Source organism: Oryctolagus cuniculus, chromosome 11 (genome assembly GCF_964237555.1).
Source record: "Oryctolagus cuniculus chromosome 11, mOryCun1.1, whole genome shotgun sequence".
In the NCBI taxonomy this organism is placed as follows: domain Eukaryota; kingdom Metazoa; phylum Chordata; class Mammalia; order Lagomorpha; family Leporidae; genus Oryctolagus; species Oryctolagus cuniculus.
The window spans coordinates 117456898-117477777 of NC_091442.1; the positions used below are offsets into that span (position 1 = coordinate 117456898).

Genomic DNA, 20880 nt, shown 5'->3' on the forward strand with positions numbered 1-20880 from the left:
CCAGGAGCCAGGAGCTTCTTCCTACTCCCACGTGGGTGCAGGGGCCTAAGGACGTGGGCCATCTCCTTTGCTATCCCAGGCCATAGCAGAGAGCTGGATAGGAAGAGGGGCAGCCGGGACTAGAACCGGTGCCCATATGGGATGCCAGCACGTTAACCTGCTGCGCCACAGCGCCGGCCCCCCTCCTATTTTCTTGGAGAGGTTTTCATAGTCTTAGGTTTTAACACTTCTGCCTTCCGGATGTCTCTCTCTGGCTGGTCTGCCTGCCTGCCTTCCTCCTTCCTTTCTCTCTCTCTCTCTCTCTCTCTCTCTCTTTCTTTTAAAGAAAAAGATTTATTTATTTGAAAGGCAGAGTTACAGAGAGAGAGGGAGAGACACACAGATACTCATTTACTGGTTCACTCCCTAGGTAGTCGCAACGGGCAGGGCTCAGCCAGGCGGAAGCAAAGAACCAGGAACTCCATTTGGGTCTCCCATGTGGGTGGCAGGGGCCCAAGTACTAAAGCCATCCTCTGCTGCTTTCCCAGGTGCAATGGCAGGGAGCCGGGTCAGATGTGGGGCAGCCAGGACTCAACCCAGTGCTCAGATGGGACGCCTGCGTCACAGGCAGTGGCTTACCTGCTGTGCCACGGCGCTGGCCCTGCCCTGTGGCTTCTTAGGGAGCCATCTACACTTGCTGTGCCCCTGGTTTCACCCCCTCACTCCTCCAACCCCAAATTATTCCTCTTCCTCCTCCCTGCAAGGTCCAGGACTCATCTCAGCAGGTCTCCCCAAAGCATCCACCTCTGTACCTGCGACCCACACACGGGCCGCTCCCTCCTCTTCAGAATTTTCACCCTGGCTCCCAGCACCCTGGGCTTCTTGCTCCCTGGGCCTCCTTCCGGCCTGGACCTGAATAGGGTGCTGAGGTCAGTATGACTTGGGTTTGTCTCCCATCTCGCCCTCCACCACTAGAAGCCCCCTGCCCCCCAACACACGGTAGGACCCGAGGCTGCTCCTCCAGCCAGTCCATGCACAGCACCCAGCTCAGAGCCTACCTAGCACAAAGGAGCGGCTTGAAGGAGCCCTGTCGACTGACTGTGTGAGAAAGCTCTGGGCTGCCTCTGCTCCTGGCTACAGGTGAGGCAGCGTGCAGGCGAGATCAAAGCCCATGGTGTGGCCCTGGGCACCTGTTGGGCCTCCCTGTGCTCCTTGTCGCCTGCCATGCCGTCTTCACTCCCTGTACCCACCATGCTTGTTCCTGCATGTCACCCTTTGAAGTGCCTGGTTCTGCCAGGCGTGGATCCGACCATACCCTTGGGCAGGCCTCTCTGGCGCTGAGCACCAGTCACTGGCACCATCACTGGTGCTGATCATGCTTACCTGCCTTCTGGCGTTTCTGCCGCTTGTTTGTTTGTGGTTAGCAGGGCGCTGCTTCAGGGGAGCACAGAGTCTGTCTGCTGTTCTCTCACGTTCCTGCTGCCGACCGGGGGTGCTGTGAGTGTGAATACTGAATGTAATCCGTCAGGCTGGAGCTAGAAGAACCTGCCTGTTGGGGCCTCCGGGCCAGGCCCCGGGAGCCAGTGGGGAAGGCCGAGGTGCTGGCACCGGGACCGGAGCCTAGTCCGTCTGTCCCTTGCTGTATAACTGGCACGGATATCAAGAGGGGTTCAAGGTTACACAGCAGGCTGGCATCTTTGAGGACCTAGAACCCACTTCTATTGCTGGCAGGGATTTTCCCAGAGGGTCAGCAGGTTCCTATGGCACAAGGGTTTGGGGACTTCCTGGCTGGTGCCCGCCTTTCTGTAGACCCTGCCCCAGGAGGACAAGGGGAGGTGGCAGTGATGGGGACCTGTCCGTGGCATCCCAGGGCTGCTGACTCAGGCAGGCAGTGACGAAGGGGGCAGGGATCTCCTGCTGCTGTGACTCACCCCACCCTGCCTACCTGCCTCCCCAGGGAGAAACTCCCAGGACGTTTCAGGACCCACACTGAGGGCGGGGCCTGTCCCACCGGAGTGGCACAGTCCACAGGGGGCTGCCCTCCAGGAGATGAGCAGGGTCCCACTTTGGCAGAGCAGGACAAAGGCTATCTCCTCTTCCGCCCCGGTCTCTGCTGCCTGCGGGCTCGGGGCCAGCTGTCGGCTGATGCAAGGAAGCCGCCTGCACTGGGCTGCCCGGCCGCATTTGGGAATGGACAGTAATGGCCTCGATGATGAAAGCGATACTCGCCTTTGAATCGCTTGTTCCCGGCTGGCTCTGTGCTCGGCACTCTCCACCCTTACCTTGGCTTGGTTTTCACAACGAGGTACAATCATCTCCGCTTTAGAGCCGAGGGAACTGAGGAGTGGTTTGACTGGGATCAGCTGGCTGAGGAGTGGTAGGACTGGAAGCTGAACTTTTGAAAATTCCTTTTAATTTCTATTTATTTATTTTCATTTTATTTAAAAGACAGAGAGAGAGACTAAGATCTTCCATCTGCTGGTTCACTCCCCAAATGCCCACAACAGCCAGTGGGGGCCAGACCAACGCCAGGAGCCAGGAACTCAATTTGGATCTGCCACGTGGGTGGCAGGGTCCCAAGTAGTTGGGCCGTCTTCCTCTGCCTCCCAGGCTGCACACTGGATCGGAAGCAGTCAGGACTTGAACATAGGCACTCGTGGGGGACTGGGCATCCCAGTGCCTGCCTGGGCACCTGCACGACTCGAGGGCAGTCGGGACCCCTCCCTGAGCCTCGATAGAATTGGGGTGCCCTGGGGACAGGCCTGGCCTTTTCTCTTTCCTGGCAACCTGAATTTTTTTTTTTGTTTGTTTTTTTGTTTTTTTTGGACAGGCAGAGTGGACAGTGAGAGAGAGAGACAGAGAGAAAGGTCTTCCTTTGCCGTTGGTTCACCCTCCAATGGCCGCCACGGCCTGTGCGCTGCGGCCAGCGCACCGTGCTGATCTGAAGCCAGGAGCCAGGTACTTCTCCTGGTCTCCCATGGGGTGCAGGGCCCAAGCACTTGGGCCATCCTCCACTGCACTCCTGGGCCACAGCAGAGAGCTGGCCTGGAAGAGGGGCAACCGGGACAGAATCCGGTGACCTGACCGGGACTAGAACCTGGTGTGCCGGCGCCGCTAAGCGGAGGATTAGCCTATTGAGCCACGGCGCCAGCCCTGGCAACCAGAATTCTTTCTTCACCTCCTCCAGGAAACCTCTGACCTCTGGGCTCCCAGGCCAGGCCCCTTGTGCACACCTGTCCTGAAGCTGTCTTCCTGCCTGTGCACCCAAGGCAGAGTGGATACTTGTGGAGGGTTTGTCAAGTGGGGAACTAAACCTTTTTTTTTTTTTTTTAAGTGGTAGTGGAGGGGACTCTCTAAGTCTACCAGAGTGTTTTCTTTTTTATTTTATTTGAAAGGCAAACAGGCAGAGAGAGAATCTTCTACCCCATCCACTGGTTCACTCCCCAGATGGCCGCAACTGCCAGGACTGGGCCAGGCGGAAGCCAGGTCACCCCGTGGGTGGCAGAGGCCGTCTGCAGCTGCCTTCCCAGGTGCATTGGCAGGGAGCTGGCTGGGAGGCAGAGCAGCTGGGAGCCAAGCCTGCACTCCGTGAGGGATGCTTGGGGTGCTGCAGCTGCGAGCAGCAGCCTAACCGGAGAGGTCTCCCTTTGCCCCGCACCCTCCCACTCCACCTCTGCAGAGCCTCGAGCGTTTGGTGAACGAATGGTGGCAGGGATACGAGACTGAATCACTTCTGTGTCTGTGATGGAGAATTCGGGCAGTGGTTCAAATCTGTGCTGACCACACCTTCAAGCCAAAGGGACTGTCTGGGAAGGAGTGGTTGGCACCTGTGCGGGGCCTCACCCGGACCCTGCAGCTCTGAGTGTGACAGGAAGAGGAAGCAGGCAACTGCGGCACCTGCTGTCAGGACCTGTGTTTATATGAACAGGAAACAGAGGGCGGGATGAGGGCCCCCTGGCCCCGCCCTGGGCCCACGGCTGGGAGGGCAGCCTGTACGCCGGGACAGGCCGGCTTCTCCCCATCGGGACACATGGAAGCCGGATGCCAGGAAGTGACCTTGCATCTGTAGGCCAGGGTTGCTCTTGGCTGGGGCCTCCCTCTGCTCTGTGGAGGGGAATGGCCCATGGAGGGAGCTGCACAGCAGGGCTCCCGGGACCCTCTCCCGAAGCTGGATGCCTGGCCTGAGCTTCTAGGCCCAGTTCACACGTTTGGGTGTTGACCCCTTGGGAAAACGGTGCCTGTCCCATAAGACCTGCATGCCCCCTGCCCCAGCCTCGAGGAGGACAAAAGGTGGCAAGCAGCCCCCCTGCCCCTCCCTCTTCCACAGCAGTTAACAACGGGCATCAACTTTGAGACTTGAGCTCTGTCCAGCAGCCAGATCCTGCTCTACGTCACTGGACGAATAAATGACAAACTTGGACTTGAGTCGAAATCTCAGTTGCATCCCTTACTGGTGTTGTGACTTTAGGCAGAAAGATCTCACTTGGAGCCCACTTCTAGTGCTCTGCTTCCGGTTCTGACTGCGCCACCTCCTCGCCAAGGGCAGTCACTAAGCTCCAGAACCTACTTCCGGTGCAGCAGAGGACCCGTGGTAACGGGCACACTCAAGAGGCACCTGTCTATCCTAGGTAGGATGACCAGTCTGTTCTTCTTTTGTTAAAGATTTTTTTCATTTGAAAGAAGCCAGAGTTAGAGAATCTTCCATCTGCTGGTTCACTTCCCCAGATGGTCACAATGGTCAGGGCTGGGCCAAGCCAGTCAGGAGCTGCTTCTGGGTCTCCCGCATGGGTGGCAGGGACCCAAGCACTTGGACCATTTTCCACTGCGTTCCCAGGCACAATAGCAGGGAGCTGGCTCAGAAGTGGAGCAGCTGGGACATGAAGCTGTGCCCACATGGGACGCCGGCACTGCAGGCGGCAGGCGGCTTTCCCGGCTACGCCACAGCACCAGCACCACCAATCAGCTCTTGTGGCTTACAGGTTGGGTCACTCTCGCCCTCTCCACCCCAAAAGGGACTCCGGAATCAAAATAAGCCAGGAGCCAGCAGAGAGCTATTATATATCATGCTTTTAATACAAACTTAAAAAAATCTGGAACAATATAAACTGTACAGATTTGATCAATCTTTTTGTTTTGTTTTTAAACTAAATCTCTAAACACACCAATGTCCCATTCCAAAATATTGCACAACATCCTGAATACAAAACACTTGATTGTATTCCTCCTTCACTAAAGAAAAAAAGTCCATCGCCCGCCCCGCCCCGCCCCTCTCCGCTCGCCTCAGTGTCCCCTGCCCGTCCCTAGGGAGAAAACCAGACTCCAGCTCCCTGCGTGGAGAGAGAAACATCATTCTGGACTCAGTTTACATTCTGTGATCTGATCCTGGGGGAGGGTGGGCAGAGGCCGGGGAAGGGGAGAAAAAGGTTTTATTCTCCTCTTTTTTTATTTTAAAGTTTGTTTTTCCTGAAAAAATATCTGTTTCTCTCCTCTTTTTAAGAAAAAATCTTGAAAAGAAAAAAATTACGTTTCTTACGTTAGAAATATACATATATTATATATACCTCTTACATTTTACAAATGTAGCAAATTATTCAATACAAACGGACACCAAAAAATGTAAAAAATAAAAAAAAAGTTTTCCTATGAAACCAGGTAAATTAGTGCAGATTTTTTTTTGTTTTCTTAAAAAAAATAAAATTGAAGCAAAAATGCCTAGATTTCAGAGCAGACAGACTGACCCAGGCCCAGGAGCCCAGCACCAGTCACGCTCCTGACACTCAGTTTCCTCCTCTCTAAGGACGGAGGGGCTGGTCTCCCCCCACCACGTGGCAAGAAACCAGCAGCCTGGGTGTGGGTGGTACCTGTGTGCGCTCGCGTGGGAGGAGGGGCTGGAAGGGGGATAAGGCAGCATCCGACCTTTCCCAGGGAGGCCATCTGCCTGGGCCTGTCACTTGTGTGTGAGCTGAGGACAGGGAGAGGGTGGCCCCGACGGGGCTGGCCCTGAGAGGTGTGGGGGACAGATGGCGCGGGGTTGAGAAGCCAGGGCCCTGCCCTGCGGGGGGAGGTAGAGCTGGTGCCCACTGCAAGGACAGGAGGCTGGCAGTGCCTGTCTGGGCCGGATCCACTCACAGCAGCCTCACTCGCTTGGGGTCCCTGGGAGGATGGAGTGGGGTGGGTGGCAGGGGCTTTGGCGCTTTCTGACACCAAGAGCCCCTCTGCCAGTGTCGTGGCGTGGAAGCTGGCCCGCAGGGCTGGGGCAGAGGCAGGGAGCGAGCTTGCTTTTACTCCTCGCAGCATCGGGTCCAGCGGGCTGGGGCAGGTGGTGAGACGCTCTCAGGCAGGCAGGGGCACAAGTGTCCTAAACTAAGGTCTCCAAACCAGACCAGAGGTCTCCCTCAGGCACAGGCCGCGAGCCCCTGCCTGCAGGGCGGGGACCAAGGTCACGCAGCAGGAGGGTCGGGCCCAGGGACTTCCCTAGGCATCAGCGGCTTGGGCATTCCCTCTGCCCTTCAGAGCTAACTTTTTTGGTCAAAACAAAAGTGCAGATCCCTCCGCAGTCTGGAAACCAGTTCCTTCTGCAGCTCTCCCCCGGGGGTGGCGCAGGCTCCGCTGAAGCGGCACTACCAGAGGACTCACGACCCGCCCCAGCCCAGTCCCCACCCCTACCTAAGGAAGCACTTGCTACAGCCCAGACCACACCCAGAGGGGAAGCGTCACAGGCTTGGAATCCTTTAGAACAGGAGAGCAAACCACGTGCACGCACACACGTGTATGCATGCACACACGTGTAGACCCCACCTCCCTACCCACAACCACAGGCCCAGAAGAAGGGGCTGCGTGACAGGCCGCACACACCAATGCGGGGTCTCCGGGGCCGGGAGGGGCCGGCAGGTGGGAAGAGATGAAAGAACTCAAAGTGCTGACCTCCCTGCAGTCAAGAGTCAGCTCTGGGGAAGGCGCCAGGCGGGCCAGGCGGGCCAGGCGGCGAGGGACTAAGGGCTGGGGTCAGGTCTATTTGTGTGGCAGGGCCCGAGACACCTGCTGAGGCTGGATGACACTGGGTACAGAGGCAGTGACACGGCCCCACCCCCCACTCTGCAGAAGGCCGGGCCGGCTGCGGCTCCTCCTCCCCTGTGAGCTGGGACACCACCCTAGAGTGTGAGGGGAGGGGCTGGAGCAGCGGTGCACCCGGCCCTGCTCAGCACAGGAAGCCAGAAATCAAAGTCGTGACGTAGAAAACTACATGTGAAAAAAAAGAAAAGAAAAATAAACCCCAAACCAACCCAATAAATCAGAGGCGGGCAGGAAAACAGGTGGGGGAGGTGGCTGACAGGACCTGGTGCTCTGGGAGCCCCTCCCACTCCGTGCCTGGGCTCCGTCTCTTCTCCAGAAGTGAGTGAGAAGATCAGAAATCTTTTTGTACATTTTTCTTTTCCTCTTTTTTTGGCCTTTCCTTCTCTGTCTTGTCCACGGTCTTGGTGCGCCTGCCCGGGGCGGCCGGGTCAGTTGGCCAGCACGACAGGCTGGAAGGGCTGGCTGGGGTACTGCATGGTGCTCAGGTTGTAGCTGAGGCCCTCCACGAAGGGGGCCTTCTCCAGGAAGAGGCTGTTGGTGCCGCCGCCAAACACCTGGGCCACGTCAAAGCTGCTGCTGTTGCAGGGGCCGGCCCCGCTGCCGCCGAAGGGGGCTGGGGCGCCACCGCCCTGGCCGTCGGCCCCATCGAAGAAGAGGCTGGGCGAGCCGCCGCCGTTGTACACGAACTCCTTGGCGTTGGGGGAGAGCTGGGACTGGGGGGCGGGGCTGGCCGTGAGGAAGTGCAGTGACTGCACAGACAGGGCCAGCCCCTTGTGCTTCAGCAGGCTGCTGGTGGGCGAGCGGGCCACGCGGGGCTGCTGCTGCGGGGGCTGCTGGCCGCCTGCCCCGCTGCCGGCCACGGCCGCCCCGCTCGCTGCCCCGCCACCCTTCTTCATCTTGGTGGAGCCAAATTTGGTAGCAGCGAAGGAGGCGGTGGTGAAGGTGATGGGCTGGGCCGAGCGGGGCATGAAGGTCGGGCTGGGCGACTGGCCGAAGGCCGGCGACGGCGAGTCGGACAGGGAGCCGTCCTGGCTGCCGATGGGCACGAAGACCTGGGCGTCGGGGTTGAAGCTGCTCTTGACCTCCTTGTCGAGCTCTGGGGCGCCGCCGCACTCGCTGTCGTCCAGGTACAGCACCTTCACGGTGCCCTTCTCGCCGATCTGGTAGGACACCTCGAAAGGGTCGATCCAGACGCTCAGCTCCTCGGGCACGTTGGCCCGCACGTCCTCCACCGCCAGGCCGCTCCGCTGCGCAGCCAGCTCCACCACGGGGTCCACCATCTCCCCGATGTGGACGCAGCGGAAGCCCGAGCCCCTCAGTGGCTTGTCAGGGTACCAGTGGCCTTCATACTTCCTTTTCAAGAGCCGTTCCAGCTCCTCCCCAAACAGGTCTGCCCGGCGGCGGGGCAGCTTGTTGTACAAGTAGGAGATGATGAAGTTCAGGGCCACTTTGATCTCCAGCTGCATGGTCCTCTCGTAGGGGAGAATCAGCTCAGGGCACTGGCACAGGCCACAGGCAGTGGCACGAGACGCAGGTGGGCAGCCTGGGGCTCCAGATGGCTCTAGGAATTGAGAAAAGAGAGGGGCATGAGGAGAAACGCAGTCGGACAGCGGTGACCAACAGCCAAGGACAGACAGAGAAGCACCAAGCCTGCAGGACACAGACCCAGGTTAGGGTGACCGTGGACAAGCCCCTTCTCCTGAGCCCTCGTTTCCTCGTCAGCAGCTTGAGTCTATCATGAAGGTCGAGGATGCAGAAATGAGGTCACTATACGTGACGTCAGGAAACCCAACCCTACCTCAGCTGCAGGACGGAAGGCCCTCCCTGTCTGCAAGGTCTCAGTGAAGTCCTGTCCCCAAACTGTCACAGACCAAGATAAAAGTTTAAAATTCTAGCTGTCCTCCTTAAATGGGAAGCGATACAGGTCACCGAGCAGGAAGGAGCAGTGCCAGCCGCACTGGGGGCTTGGCCGCCGTCACATCCATCTGTCACCCTGGGCCCCGGGGGTGCACGTGTCCTGCCTCAGTCTGGTTTGCAGATCTGATCTAAGAATTCCGCCAGAGCCTCCAAGGATGGCAACAAGAACACAACCCCAGGAAAGCCCAAGCCCTGTCACAATCAGAGCCGCGGGCCAACGAGGGCCCTGCTGAAGGAGGCCGCCCAGGAAGCGGGGCCCTGGAGGCCAGCAGGGTAAGGGCGGCGCTGGCGGGGCCCGAGGGCGTCGAGGGTGTAAGTGATGAGGACGGGCAGAGGAGAGAAATTTTCCATCACCCTGAAGCCTCCAGCTGGGGACCCGTCACCACTCTGCCTCCCAGGGACCGTCTGGCCACCTGTCCCCAGCAACGGGTCAGGCTGATCAAGTGTCTGGAAATCCCTGGAGAGGAGGCAGCCCAAGAAAAACACTCAGATTGTTACTTTGGGATTCTCTCACAGCCGACCCCGCTGGGGTCAGAGGTCTACTGGCGAGGTCGGGGGGTGGGGGGGGCCTCCCGTCCCAGGAACACCACCTGCAGGGCCTCAGGAGCCATGCTCTGCACAAGGGCCGCTCCAGGGCTCCTGCTGGGAGAAACTGAACCCCACCCCCAGGGCTGCGCTCCGGACAACGCTGTGCCGCTGAGCTCAGCATGGGACAAGACTGATCCATGACCGTGGGCTGCGAAGGGCTCGGGGCTGAACGCTGATTAAAATTCCTCTGGTTCCAGGGGCTAAACCGAGGCTGCAGGCTCCTGCACAGTGCCCTGGGTCCACGGCTCCTGGGGACGGTCTTAGCACCGACTCCTCAGAAAAGGGCTTTCTGGGGAGGGCCTGCCTGGGAGCACACACAGCCGCCGCCCAACGTCCAGGCTAGGCCGGAGGAAAGCCGCAGCACCAGGCCCGCACGCCATCCCGAGCTGCACAGAGCACTCGGAATTCAGGAAGCCACGGTGTCCCCTCGCCACCCCCCCCAACACCCGACTTCTCTTCAAATTTCTCCCAGTGCCTCCTCATGATGAAGACAGGCGCGTCCAGGGCCCTCTCAGGTTCAGGAAGATGTAGGAAGAAAAGTAAACCCAACAAGATCCTTCCACCTGAGGAGGGGCCCACGGCCGGAGGCTCGCCTCAAGAGCAGAGGTGTGAGAAGGCCACAGCGGTCCACTCGAGGTGTCCAGGAGGAGACCTTAAGCCCAAGTGAGCTGGCGCCAGCTCCCCAACATGGGGCTGGAGTCAGAGTGTGTTTCCAAAAAGGAAAGCAGACGTGACGTCATCGCGGGACACTCCTCCCACGGGGCCATATGGCTCTCCCCCACCCAGACCACAGGGCGTCTGCACCTCTCAGGCCTCCCAGACGCTGCCCCAAACCTACTTCCCAGTAAACCTACTTCCCTGAACGGTTCCGTCTCAGTGAGAGCATTTAAAACGCAGGTCAAAGGCACTGGGAGGCAAGCTCCCGCCCCAAACACCCGCACTCTGCCGTGAGCCCCGCCCACTCACCACTTTGTGCAGCCTAAGCGACACCAGCTCACACCTCAGCGACCTGCTGTGCGAAGCAGGAAGTAGGGATGCCACCTTTGGACCGGCCAGATGGCTGCGGGGCGGGGCCTCACAAAACGCCAGACACCCAGAACGAGGTTTTCCGCTCCATCAGCTCAGGCTCTAATTCTGACTTCAAGAAGCTTATGGGGCAGAGGATTAAAGCACGGGTGCTGTCTTGTCTTTAGCTGGAGACAGCCTGACCACTCCAATGGGCCGGTTCAGTTCCTGAAACGCTAGGGACAAGTTCCAGGGCTCAGACGGCGGGCGCTGGCGGGCGTGTGCTGAGTTCAGGAACAGCTCCCTTCCATGGAAAGAACCCGCCGGCCGCGGGCGCGCATCTCCCACCGACTCGGGCGAAGCCAAAATCTGCCTCTGCCGATGGTTACAGTTGCGAGTGTAACTTCTAACTACACCTGAAGTCCCACCCGCCCGCCCGCCCTGCCAACAGTTGGGCCTGGACCCAGAGCCCTGTTCTGGTCGTGCTTAGAACTAAGCTCTTAGGAGAAAGACAAAGGCAGAGCGGGGCGCGGCGCCCTGCGGGGAGGAGGGAACTTCTGACGACAGCTGTGTCTGCAAGGGGCCGAGCAGGAGCGGCGGTGAGGCCATCTATCGGGCCCTACGCCCACAGGAACACCCAGGCGCCTCAAAGCCTTAATATTCAAGGCGTCCTGTCAACGAGCACCACCGGACTCCAATACGCGGGCGTGGGAAAGGGGTGTCCTCAGATGTCACGGACTGGGTGGGCGCGAGGGCCCCCAACGCCGCCGGGAGAGCGAGCGCGGGGCTCGGGCCCCACCCCGCCGACCGCACCACCCGGCCGGAGCCTCACGGAGCCGCTCCCAAACACAGGCCCGGCAGCACGGGCCGACTACAACGCTTCTTCCGCCTTAACAGGCCTCTTTCTAGCTCCCCCGAAGCCGGACAGACTCGACTCAGCCCACACAAGGCGGGGAGGCTGGCAGCCGGGCGCGCTCTGCACTCTGGGAACTGTAGTCCACGAGCGCCCGCGGCCCAGGCGGAACCAAGTGACCTACTTTCTCTGCACACTACACTTCCCGGGGCACATTGCGAGGGCCCAGCCGGCCAACCACGCATGCCCAGCGAGGGGACCTGGCCGAGGGTCGGGGAGCCGAGGAAAAGTTTCCGACGCACATGCGCGCTGGGGTGCAGGACTCCCCCTCCCATCGCCTAATTTCTTATAAATCCTACCCATAAGGCCTACTCTCCGCCTCCTATCACTCCACCATGTTCGTCTAGGCTGCCTGAGAGGCTGAACTTTTCCCCCTCTCCCTTCACGGCCTCCCCGGGCCGCTGAACTAGCGACCTGCGCCTAATGATTTTCTTCTGGCACCAATAAAGCCACGGCCGCCGCCTCCGCGGCCCGCCGCCAACCTGCCTCCGTCCGCTCTCAGGGCCCGGCGGGCCGGGGTCGCGATCGCCGAGCCCTTTCCATCGTCGCCTGGCGGGCTCGGCCCCAGCGCGCCCGCGGCCGGCGGAGGGCCCGCAGAATTAAACCAAACAAGCCCCCAGTCGGGCTGCGGGGAGGCGCCAGGGCGGCCCCCGCCTCAGCCGCCGCCAGTGCGGGGCTGAGGAGCCAGAGCCGGGCAGGCGAGGGCGAGCGCCCCTCCGAAACGCGGCGCCGCCCGAGACCTGCGATTCCGGGTGCGAGGGCCCCCGCCGCGAGGCCTGCGCCCCGCACCCGCCTCCGCACAGTGCTGAGGACGGCGGCGGGGCAGGTGCCCAGGGAGGCCGGGTGGTCTGCTGCGGGGAAAGCAGGGCGCGGGCTCCCGGTCAAGGGCACCGTCCACCCCCCGGGCAGCAGGGCCCTCCCGGCCAAGCACCCCGCCGAGCCCCGCCGAGACCACAGCCCGCCCGGCTTCCCCCGAGAGCACGGAAGAGGATAAAGACCTCGGCTCCCGCGGTGCATCCCGGCGCCGGGGCCCACGCGCAGTCCCCGCTGACCGGTGCCCATCACCCGGCCGCCACCCCTCGGGCTGCCCTCTGCCTAAGCAGCACCCCCTACCCGGCACGCGAGACCGCAAGCACAAAACCAGGCCTGATCCCCTCCTTCCCACAGAGGTGGGAGTTAGCTGCTCCGGGGAACGAGCTGGGATCTGGAGAACTGGGGAAACGCGCCCTGTCCCCGAGGGGGGCCCCTGGGTGCCCCCGGGCCGGAGACGGGGAAACGAGGTGTCTGTGGGGGGGTCCTGCAGGGGAGGCAGCAGACGGACAGCGCTGGCCGGGCGGGGGAGGGGGCGGCCGCGACGTGGAGCGTCCAGCAGAGCGGACAGCCGGAGCGGGGCGGGGAGCGGCCCGGCCGCTGGGTCTCGGGGAGGGTCCCCGGGGGCCGCACGTCCCCCACTCACTCACTCGGGTCTCGGCGGCGGCGGGGCGGCTGCTCCCTCCAGGGTGGTCCTGAGTGCGGGGCGGAGGTCGCGCTGCTTTCTCGGGTGCCGCCGGGCCGGGCTCAGATGTGGCTTTTTCGTCGTTACGGTTCTTTTTTTTTGGGGGGGGGGGCAATGAGAGGGTTCGGGGTTATGACTGTTAATAATAATTCTTTCAGTGTTTCGGAGGGCGGGCGGGCCGGCCGGCGGGGATGGCGGACCGGAGGATGGCTGGTGTTCGCGGCGGAGGGCGGTCCGGGCTGTGGCCGACGGCGGTGCTGCCCTTCCGGCCCCCGCGTCGCCCGAGCCGCTCGCTGGTCTCCGCCGACGACCCGCACCGTCCCGTGCCCCGGCCCGAAGTGAGCAAAGTCAATGAAAAGTTTCACCCTTAGCAACCCTGCGCACGGATCCGGCTTCCCCACCCCTGCGTGATGCGTCCCTCCGCCCTGCAGGGGCGGGGCCGGCGCCCGGCCGGGACTACTTCCCGGCTCGCGCCTGCGCGGAACCCCCTCGCGAGGCCCGAGGCGGGCGGCGCCCCCGCGGGCTGTCGGTGGTCGGCGCGTCCCAGCGCAGAGCCGCGGCCCCTCAGTTCGTGTCCCCAAGCCCCCTCTGAGCGCGTGCTCGGCACGGCGGCCGCGTCCCCAGGCTCACGGAGACCCCCGGGAGGGCCTCGCGGAGCGGGGGGCGGGGATCCCGGCCCCGCACCTGCCGCCGGTGCTCGGGTTCGCGTCCCCGCGCCCCAGTGTCTTGGCCGGTGGAGGAGTTGAGGGGCGGACGCGAACTCGAGCGGGGATCCGGGGTCTGGGGCACACAGTGCGGGCGGCGGCGCGGGGCTTGCGCCGCCTCCACGCCGACGCCCCCTTGGGAGGCCCGAGCCGGTGCCACATTTCTTCCGGCGACAGCCCGGCCGCCTGCGCAGGGGTCCCGGGCTTGGACATCCGAGGGCCCCTGGGGCGGCCGAGCCAGGCTCACCGAGCCCGGGACTGGACACACAATGCGGGCCCGCGCGCTCGGGCGCCCTGGCTCGGCTTTGGCCACGCACCCCTCTTTGTGACCGTGCGGGGCGCCTAGCCGGGGTCTGGGGGAGCGCGGGTGAGGTCACAGGCGGACTGGACCGCCGGACGGCGAGGCCCGGGGCCTTGCGCGTGGGACTTTCCTCCCTCGGCTGTCCAGCTGTCCTCTGCAACCTCTGCGATCGGTTCTGGTTCAGGGGTGGCGACCCCTGGGAGTTTCCGGCGAGGAACAGTTTGCACTTTTCCCCCCCGCGGCCACTTGTTCTCGGCAAGGCCAGAGGGCACCGGGAGCGTGGGGGCCTGGGCGGGAGCCCGAGCCGAGGGGCCCCACCCCCACGCCCCGCGTGTTCCAGCTCCACGGGCACCTCCAGGGACTACTTGCCTCGTGCGTCAGCCAGCGGCCGCGCGTCATACACACGCCCCCTCCACCTTGCCCTGGATCCCCGCCTCTCCGCCCCCCGCCGCCGGCGCGCTCCACCCGGGCGGGGAGACTCGGGCCCAGCCGGGTGGTGCCAAAGCGCTGAAAGCTAAAAATACACCCGGCATGTTAGCAACAGCCTTCCTATTGGCCAGAATGCAGGGAGGGGTGGCTTCTGATTGGGCTGTGGAAACGGCAGTGTGCGCTTGCGCAGTTTGGGCGCGGCCGAGCATGCTGGTATTTGTAGTCGCTGTCCAGAGGCCGCCGGTGACGCTGGCGGGTTCGCATCCCAGTTCTGCCACCTCCTGTGTGACCGTAACTTAAGGCAGCAAATCTTTTGTATTGCCAGACCTCGTTTTCCTTGTCTCTGAAATGGACATTCCTGTGGGGTGTAAATGCCCCGTCTGAGGATTCAGCCTGGCTCAAAGAATTCGCCCTTCTTGACTGGACGGTGACCGTCCTGGACGGCTTGCAGCCCCGTGTGCACCTCCCGGGGGGATGCCTTCCAGACAGGCGGCGGCGCGCCGTCCCCGGGGTGTCCCCGGGGTGTTCCCGGCCCCGCGCGCGCGCGGGCTGAGACCCTCTGAGTTTCTGCGCGTGTGTGCTCTTGTTCTGGCCCGGCAACAGAGCCCCAAATCCAGCCTCCTTGACAAACGGGGGCCCCCGGATAAGGTGTTAGCGTATGAGCCGGAAAAAGATCAGAGGGGAGGAAAGAGGCAATCGCCGTTCTTAATTGCCGGCGACGGCTTTTCTCACGTGGCCGGGAGAGCCGGCCGCGTCTGGTCCACTTGCAGTGTGGTTGCATTTGGCTGGGGGCTGAACTGCCGCCCAGGCGCCCCAGAGCCCCCCCAGAGGGCGAGAGGAAGCCGGTGACCCCAGGTGTTTGGGTGCCCTGACCAGCCCGCATTAACTCATCTCTCCGCGCACAAGCACACGCGCGCGCACACACCCACCCCGGGGTGAGAAGCTTCGTTTCTTTGAAGTTATACGAGAAATCACTTTCTTATTGTGGTTCTTCGTCCCTTGTTCCAGCTGGGCAGAAGCAGAAGCAGCCGCCATGGCAGCTGGCTTTGGAGAAGAGAGACCCGCAGCTCAACGCAAATGGGCTTGCTGGTCATCACCAAGGCTGGATCACAGGGGACAAGGTGAACTGTGTTTTGCTAAGACACTCACATGCAGCATCTAAAGACAGAGGCATTTTGGCTTGGACGCTTAGGGATAGCCAGGCTCACCGAGCCCGGGACTGGAACTGAATAACTGGGAAAAGATGGAAATAGTGGGAGGTTTCTTTGTTTGTTTGTTTGTTTTTAAGGCAGGAAAATTCCAACCAAGGCAAAGAACCTTCCAAGTCTATTCCCTGGCTTCAACTACTTTTAAAAACCTACAAGTCAGTACAGACTGATACACAGTTGCTCTGACATTTAGTGGGTTCAGTCCAATTCCCGGGAAGTTAATTTTCTTAATTTAGAAACTGCTAATCGGCATAGCAGGCCAAGGTCCACATCTGGTGGGTGTATTTTCTTGGCATATTTTGACATATAAAAAATGAGTTGCCAGTATTTAAAAATTAGGATATCGCACAAAAATATCTTAAGTTGCCACATGTCCTAATTTCAAAATGGCTGGCACTGCTGGGCATTCAAGCTCACAGCAGCTGTGTCGAGTTGAATGGCAGCTTCTTCAGCCAGGGCCTGTGCCCTCTGGGTCCCCCAGGCCCCCACACCCCCGAGAGGGCCGCACACCCCTTGGGCTTTCCTTATGACCCCTCCCCTTTCCATCATTTCTATCACCCGCCCAGATCGCTGAGCAGGCAAAAGGAGCCAGGCCACGGATCTTGTGCTCCAGTTCCTTGTTTTTCCTCCTCCCTCTTCTTCTACTGATTTGCTTTATTTGAAAGGTAGAGTTATAGTTTACTCCCCAAATGGACACATGTATAGGGCTGGGCCAGGAGGAAGCCAGGAGTCAGGAACTCCATCCGGGTCACCCACAGGGGTGGCAGGGGCCTAAGCACTTGGGCATCTTCTGCTGTTTCCCTGGGAGCATTAGCAGGAAAGCTGAATCAGAAGTGGAGCAGCTGTGACTCATATGGGATGCTGGCCTTGCTGGCCTTAACCTGCTAAGCCTCCATGCCAGCTCCAAGTTCATTGTTTTTAAACTCTGTGTTGTCAATCATTCCTACAGTCATAAAACCACCCGATTTTAATGGATTTCAACCAGAAACTTTATTTTTTAAACACTTATTTTTATTGAAAAGGAAGGAGAGAAAGAGATATCTTCCATCTTCTGGTTCATTCCCCAAATGGTCACAACAGCCAGGTCTGGGCCAGGCCAACAGGAGCCGGGAATTCCATCCACTTCTCCACGTGGGTGCAGGGGCCCAAGTGCCTGAGCCATCTTCCGCTGCTTTCCCAGCACGTTAGTAGGGGTCTGGATCAAAAGTGGAGGAGCTGGGACTCGAACCAGCACTCTGGTTTGGGACACTAGAGTGGCGAGCAGCAGCTCAATTTGCTGGGTCAGAACACTGGCCACTCGACTACAGACTTTGAAATGCAGTGAGGGGCGGGCGCTGTGGCGTAGTGGGTAAAGCCGCCACCTGCAGTGCCGGCATCCCATATGGGTGCCAGTTTGAGGCCCAGATGCCCCATTTCCCATCCAGCTCTCTGCTGTGGCCTGGGAAGGCAGTGGAGGATGGCCCAAGTCCTTGGGCCCCTGTGCCTGCATGGGAGACCCCGAGGAAGCTCCTGGCTTCGGGTCGGCGCAGCTCTGGCCATAGCGGCTATCTAGGGGAGTGAACAAGTGGATGGAAGTCTCTCTCTCTCTCTCTCCTTCTCTCTCTGTGTAACTCTTTCATGTAAAATAAATAAATCTTTTTTTTTAAATAAAAGCAGTGAAAATGTCAGAGTGCAATATTCACAGTAAACACTGTTCCATGGACCTTTTGTGTATCTATGAATTAGACACAAAAATAATGCAAGTGAGGGAAACCGTTGTGGGTGTGGTACCTCTGGAAGCACTCACGAGATGTCAGAAAGGAAGCGGTATGGAGTTGGGGGGCCGATGTGGAGGTGGGAGGGTGTTTCAAACAAAAGCAACAGCCAGCCAAGGAGACGTGTGTGTGTGTGTGTGTGTGTGTGTGTGTGTGTGTGTGGAACTTCCTGTCGGCTGCCTGCACAGGAGAGAAGCAGGGTGGGGAAGACCTTGCAGGAAGAGAGAGGAAACCCTCAGGCTCTTCTGCAGGAGACTTCAGTGTATCTGTGAAGTAGGGGCCGATTGCCAGTTATCTCAGACCTTCCAGTAGGGTCAGGCACTGCCAAGTCAAATGTAATCCCCACAGCCTGAAGAGGTGAGTGTTACCCTGATACACATGGAGGCTAGTGGCTGGCTGATGGTCAGGACCAGAGCAGAAACCCCGCACAGTCTACTCATAAAGCCACACGGTGCTCATTACAGTTTTTTTGGAGAGGTGCATCAGCGTGTGTAATAAGTACAATGTTGAAAGTAGATTAAATTGTCATGTGTTGGGGCGGGCATTGTGACACAGGTTACGCCTGACCCAGCTCCTTGCTAATGGGCCTGGAAGGCAGCAGGTGATGGCCCAAGTACTTGGGTCCCTGCCACCAACGTGGGAGGCCTGGATGGAATTCCGAGCTCCGACTTCTGACTGGTTTAAGTCCCGGCCATTGTGGCCATGTGGAGAGTGAACCAGTGGATGGGAGACTTCTTTGTCTATCCTTCTCTCTGTCACTCTATCTTACAAATAAACAAACACATACATACACACATCTTTTAAAAAATTTTAAACATTTTTAGTAAGATTTATTTATTTGAAAGGCATAGTTACAGAGAGAGAGAGAGAGAGAGAGATCTTCCATCTTCAGGTTCACTCTCCAAATGGCTGCAACAGCCAGAGCTGGGCTGATCTGAAGCTAGGAGCCTGGAGCTTTTTCTGGGTCTACAATCCAGGTGCAGGGGCCCAAGCACCTGGGCCATCTTCCACTGCTTTCCCAGGCCATAGCAGAGAGCTGGATAGGAAGTGGAGCAGCTGGGACTCGAACCAGCGCCAATATGGGATGCAGGCACTGCAGGCAGCAGCTTTACCCACTATGCCGCAGAGTTGGCCCCTAAAAATTTTATTTAAATACACACCTAGGGAGTGACCCAGTGGATGGAAAGTCTCTGTATCTTGCTGTCTTTCAAATAAACAAGTAATTTTTTTTTTTTTTTTGACAGGCAGAGTGGACAGTGAGAGAGAGAGACAGAGAGAAAGGTCTTCCTTTTGCCGTTGGTTCACCCTCCAATGGCCGCCGCGGCCGGCGCACTGCGGCCGGCGCACCGCGCTGATCCGATGGCAGGAGCCAGGAGCCAGGTGCTTTTCCTGGTCTCCCATGGGGTGCAGGGCCCAAGCACCTGGGCCATCCTCCACTGCACTCCCTGGCCACAGCAGAGGGCTGGCCTGGAAGAGGGGCAACCGGGACAGAATCCGGCGCCCCGACCGGGACTAGAACCCGGTGTGCCGGCGCCGCTAGGCGGAGGATTAGCCTAGTGAGCCGCGGCGCCGGCCAAACAAGTAATATTTTTTAAAAATTTCCATGTGTTTGCAGGTTTCCTTGAGAGAGAAGCTGGAAGCAGCAAGATATACCCTATTTAGAACCTAGAACTGAATATTTGCCAAATACTAAATGCTTAATGAGTAACCAGAACAGAAATAAAAGTTATAATAACTAGATACCCAGGAAGGAGGATGGCTTTCTCAGGCTGGCCAGGATGAGCTCATCTCAGCTGAGTCTGTGCAGGTGGTACTTATTTGAAGAGTGGAGACAGACACTAGTAATTTCTAAGACTGCTCTGATTTTTGTGTGGCAGCTAGCGTTTGGCTGAGATCATTAATTCTCTTCACAGAATTGTATACTATTATAGAAGTTAAAACTCAGCCTATACATGAGAATCGGGTACTTTCTATAGCCTAATTTTTGAGATTATTCTAGGGGCGAGCATTGTGGTGCAGTGGGGTTAAGCTGCTACTGTGCAATGTCGGCATCCCATATGAGTGCTCGTTCGAGTCCTGGCTATTCCACTTTGGATCTAGCTCCCTGCTAATGTGTCGAGGAAAGCAAGGGACGATGCCCAGAGCACTTGGGACCCTGAAACCCATGTGGGAGACCCACATGGAGTGCCAGGCTCCTGACTTCAGCCTGTCCCCGCCCCAGCTGTTTCAGCCATTTGGGGTGTGAACCAGTAGATGGAAGCTCCCTCTCCCTCTCTCTTAGGTCTGTCCTTCAAATAAATAAATCTTAAAAAAAAAAAAATTCTGAAATTGAAAATAAGGATTTGAACCTCAAGAACTGGTCTCTGCTGATCAGAAATTAACCAAGAATGAGGTTGTGAAATGAGATGGCGGAGAGCAAGGTTTCAGTGGAATTCACTGGGTTCAGGTTGAACTTGCCCATTACCCGTCCATGTGGTGGGTGGGGGCAGGCCCCGAGAGCCCCAGGGACCTGTCTCACTCTTTGGCAAGGCCTTTTAAAGGCCTACACACTGAGCCTGATGGAGTGCAGCTGAGGCGATTGATTGAGACTAAGCAGTGTGGTTTTTGAAACATTCATAGATGTAAGATGTTATGTGGACCAGAGAGCAACTGAAAAAAAATGGATTTTTTTTTTTTGCGAACAGCATTTGGTCTCATTTTATATATATATATATATATATTTTTTTTTTTTGACAGGCAGAGTGGACAGTGAGAGAGAGAGAGAGAGAGAGAGAAAGGTCTTCCTTTGCCATTGGTTCACTCTCCAATGGCTGCCGCGGCCGGCGCGCTGCAGCTGGCGCACCGCGCTGATCCAATGGCAGGAGCCAGGAGCCAGGTGCTTTTCCTGGTCTCCCATGGGGTGCAGGGCCCAAGCACTTGGGCCATCCTCCACTGCACTCCCTGGCCACAGCAGAGGGCTGGCCTGGAAGAGGGGCAACCGGGACAGAATCCGGTGCCCCAACCGGGACTAGAACCCGGTGTGCCAGCGCCGCTAGGCGGAGGATTAGCCTAGTGAGCCGCGGCGCCGGCCGGTCTCATTATATATTAAAACTGAAATTCTGCGTTTGAAATTTTAAAAATGTAAAAACAAAAACAAGCAATTAAAGCTGCTATAGAATCAGTTACAAATGTTGACCTGAACATGATCCGCTGTCTGCACTGCATTTTTTTTTTTAAAGATTTATTTATTTGAAAGACAGATTTACAGAGAGAGGCAGAGACAGAGAGAGAGGTCTTCCATCTGCTGGTTCACTCCCCAGATGGCCTCAACGGCAGCTGGTCCAAAGCCAGGAGCCAGGAGCTTCTTCTGGGTCTCCCGTGCAGGTGCAGGGGCCCAAGCACTTGGGCCATCTTCTGCTGCTTTCCCAGGCCACAGCAGAGAGCTGGATGGCAAGTGGAGCAGCCGGGACCAGAACTGGCATCCGTGTGGGATGCTGGCGCTTCAGGCACCGCAGCGCTGCCCCCGCACTGCCT

General features: G+C 58.9%; 1 protein-coding gene across 3 annotated transcripts; it reads right to left on the minus strand.

Moving 5' to 3' along the window:
• Positions 1 to 5031: 5031 nt before the first annotated feature.
• TOB2 (transducer of ERBB2, 2) lies at positions 5032 to 14443 on the minus strand. 3 transcript variants are annotated; one of them, XM_070052983.1, is made up of 3 exons: positions 14346 to 14443; positions 12937 to 13062; positions 5032 to 8614 (listed from the first exon to the last, which is right to left on the minus strand). In XM_070052983.1, the coding sequence occupies exon 3, from the start codon at positions 8517 to 8519 to the stop codon at positions 7482 to 7484; it is 1038 nt and encodes a 345-aa protein (XP_069909084.1). In that variant the 5' UTR covers positions 8520 to 8614; positions 12937 to 13062; positions 14346 to 14443; the 3' UTR covers positions 5032 to 7481. The 3 variants fall into 3 exon arrangements, with proteins under 3 accessions (XP_069909084.1, XP_008273390.1, XP_051689973.1); XM_008275168.4 differs by lacking the exon at positions 14346 to 14443 and adding an exon at positions 13656 to 13924; XM_051834013.2 differs by lacking the exons at positions 12937 to 13062; positions 14346 to 14443 and adding an exon at positions 10525 to 10970.
• Between the last annotated feature and the right edge of the window lie 6437 nt (positions 14444 to 20880).

Bases quoted from the DNA above. Each gene is read 5' to 3' on its own strand.
- TOB2 (XM_070052983.1), bottom strand. From the start codon at position 8,519: ATGCAGCTGGAGATCAAAGTGGCCCTGAACTTCATCATCTCCTACTTG.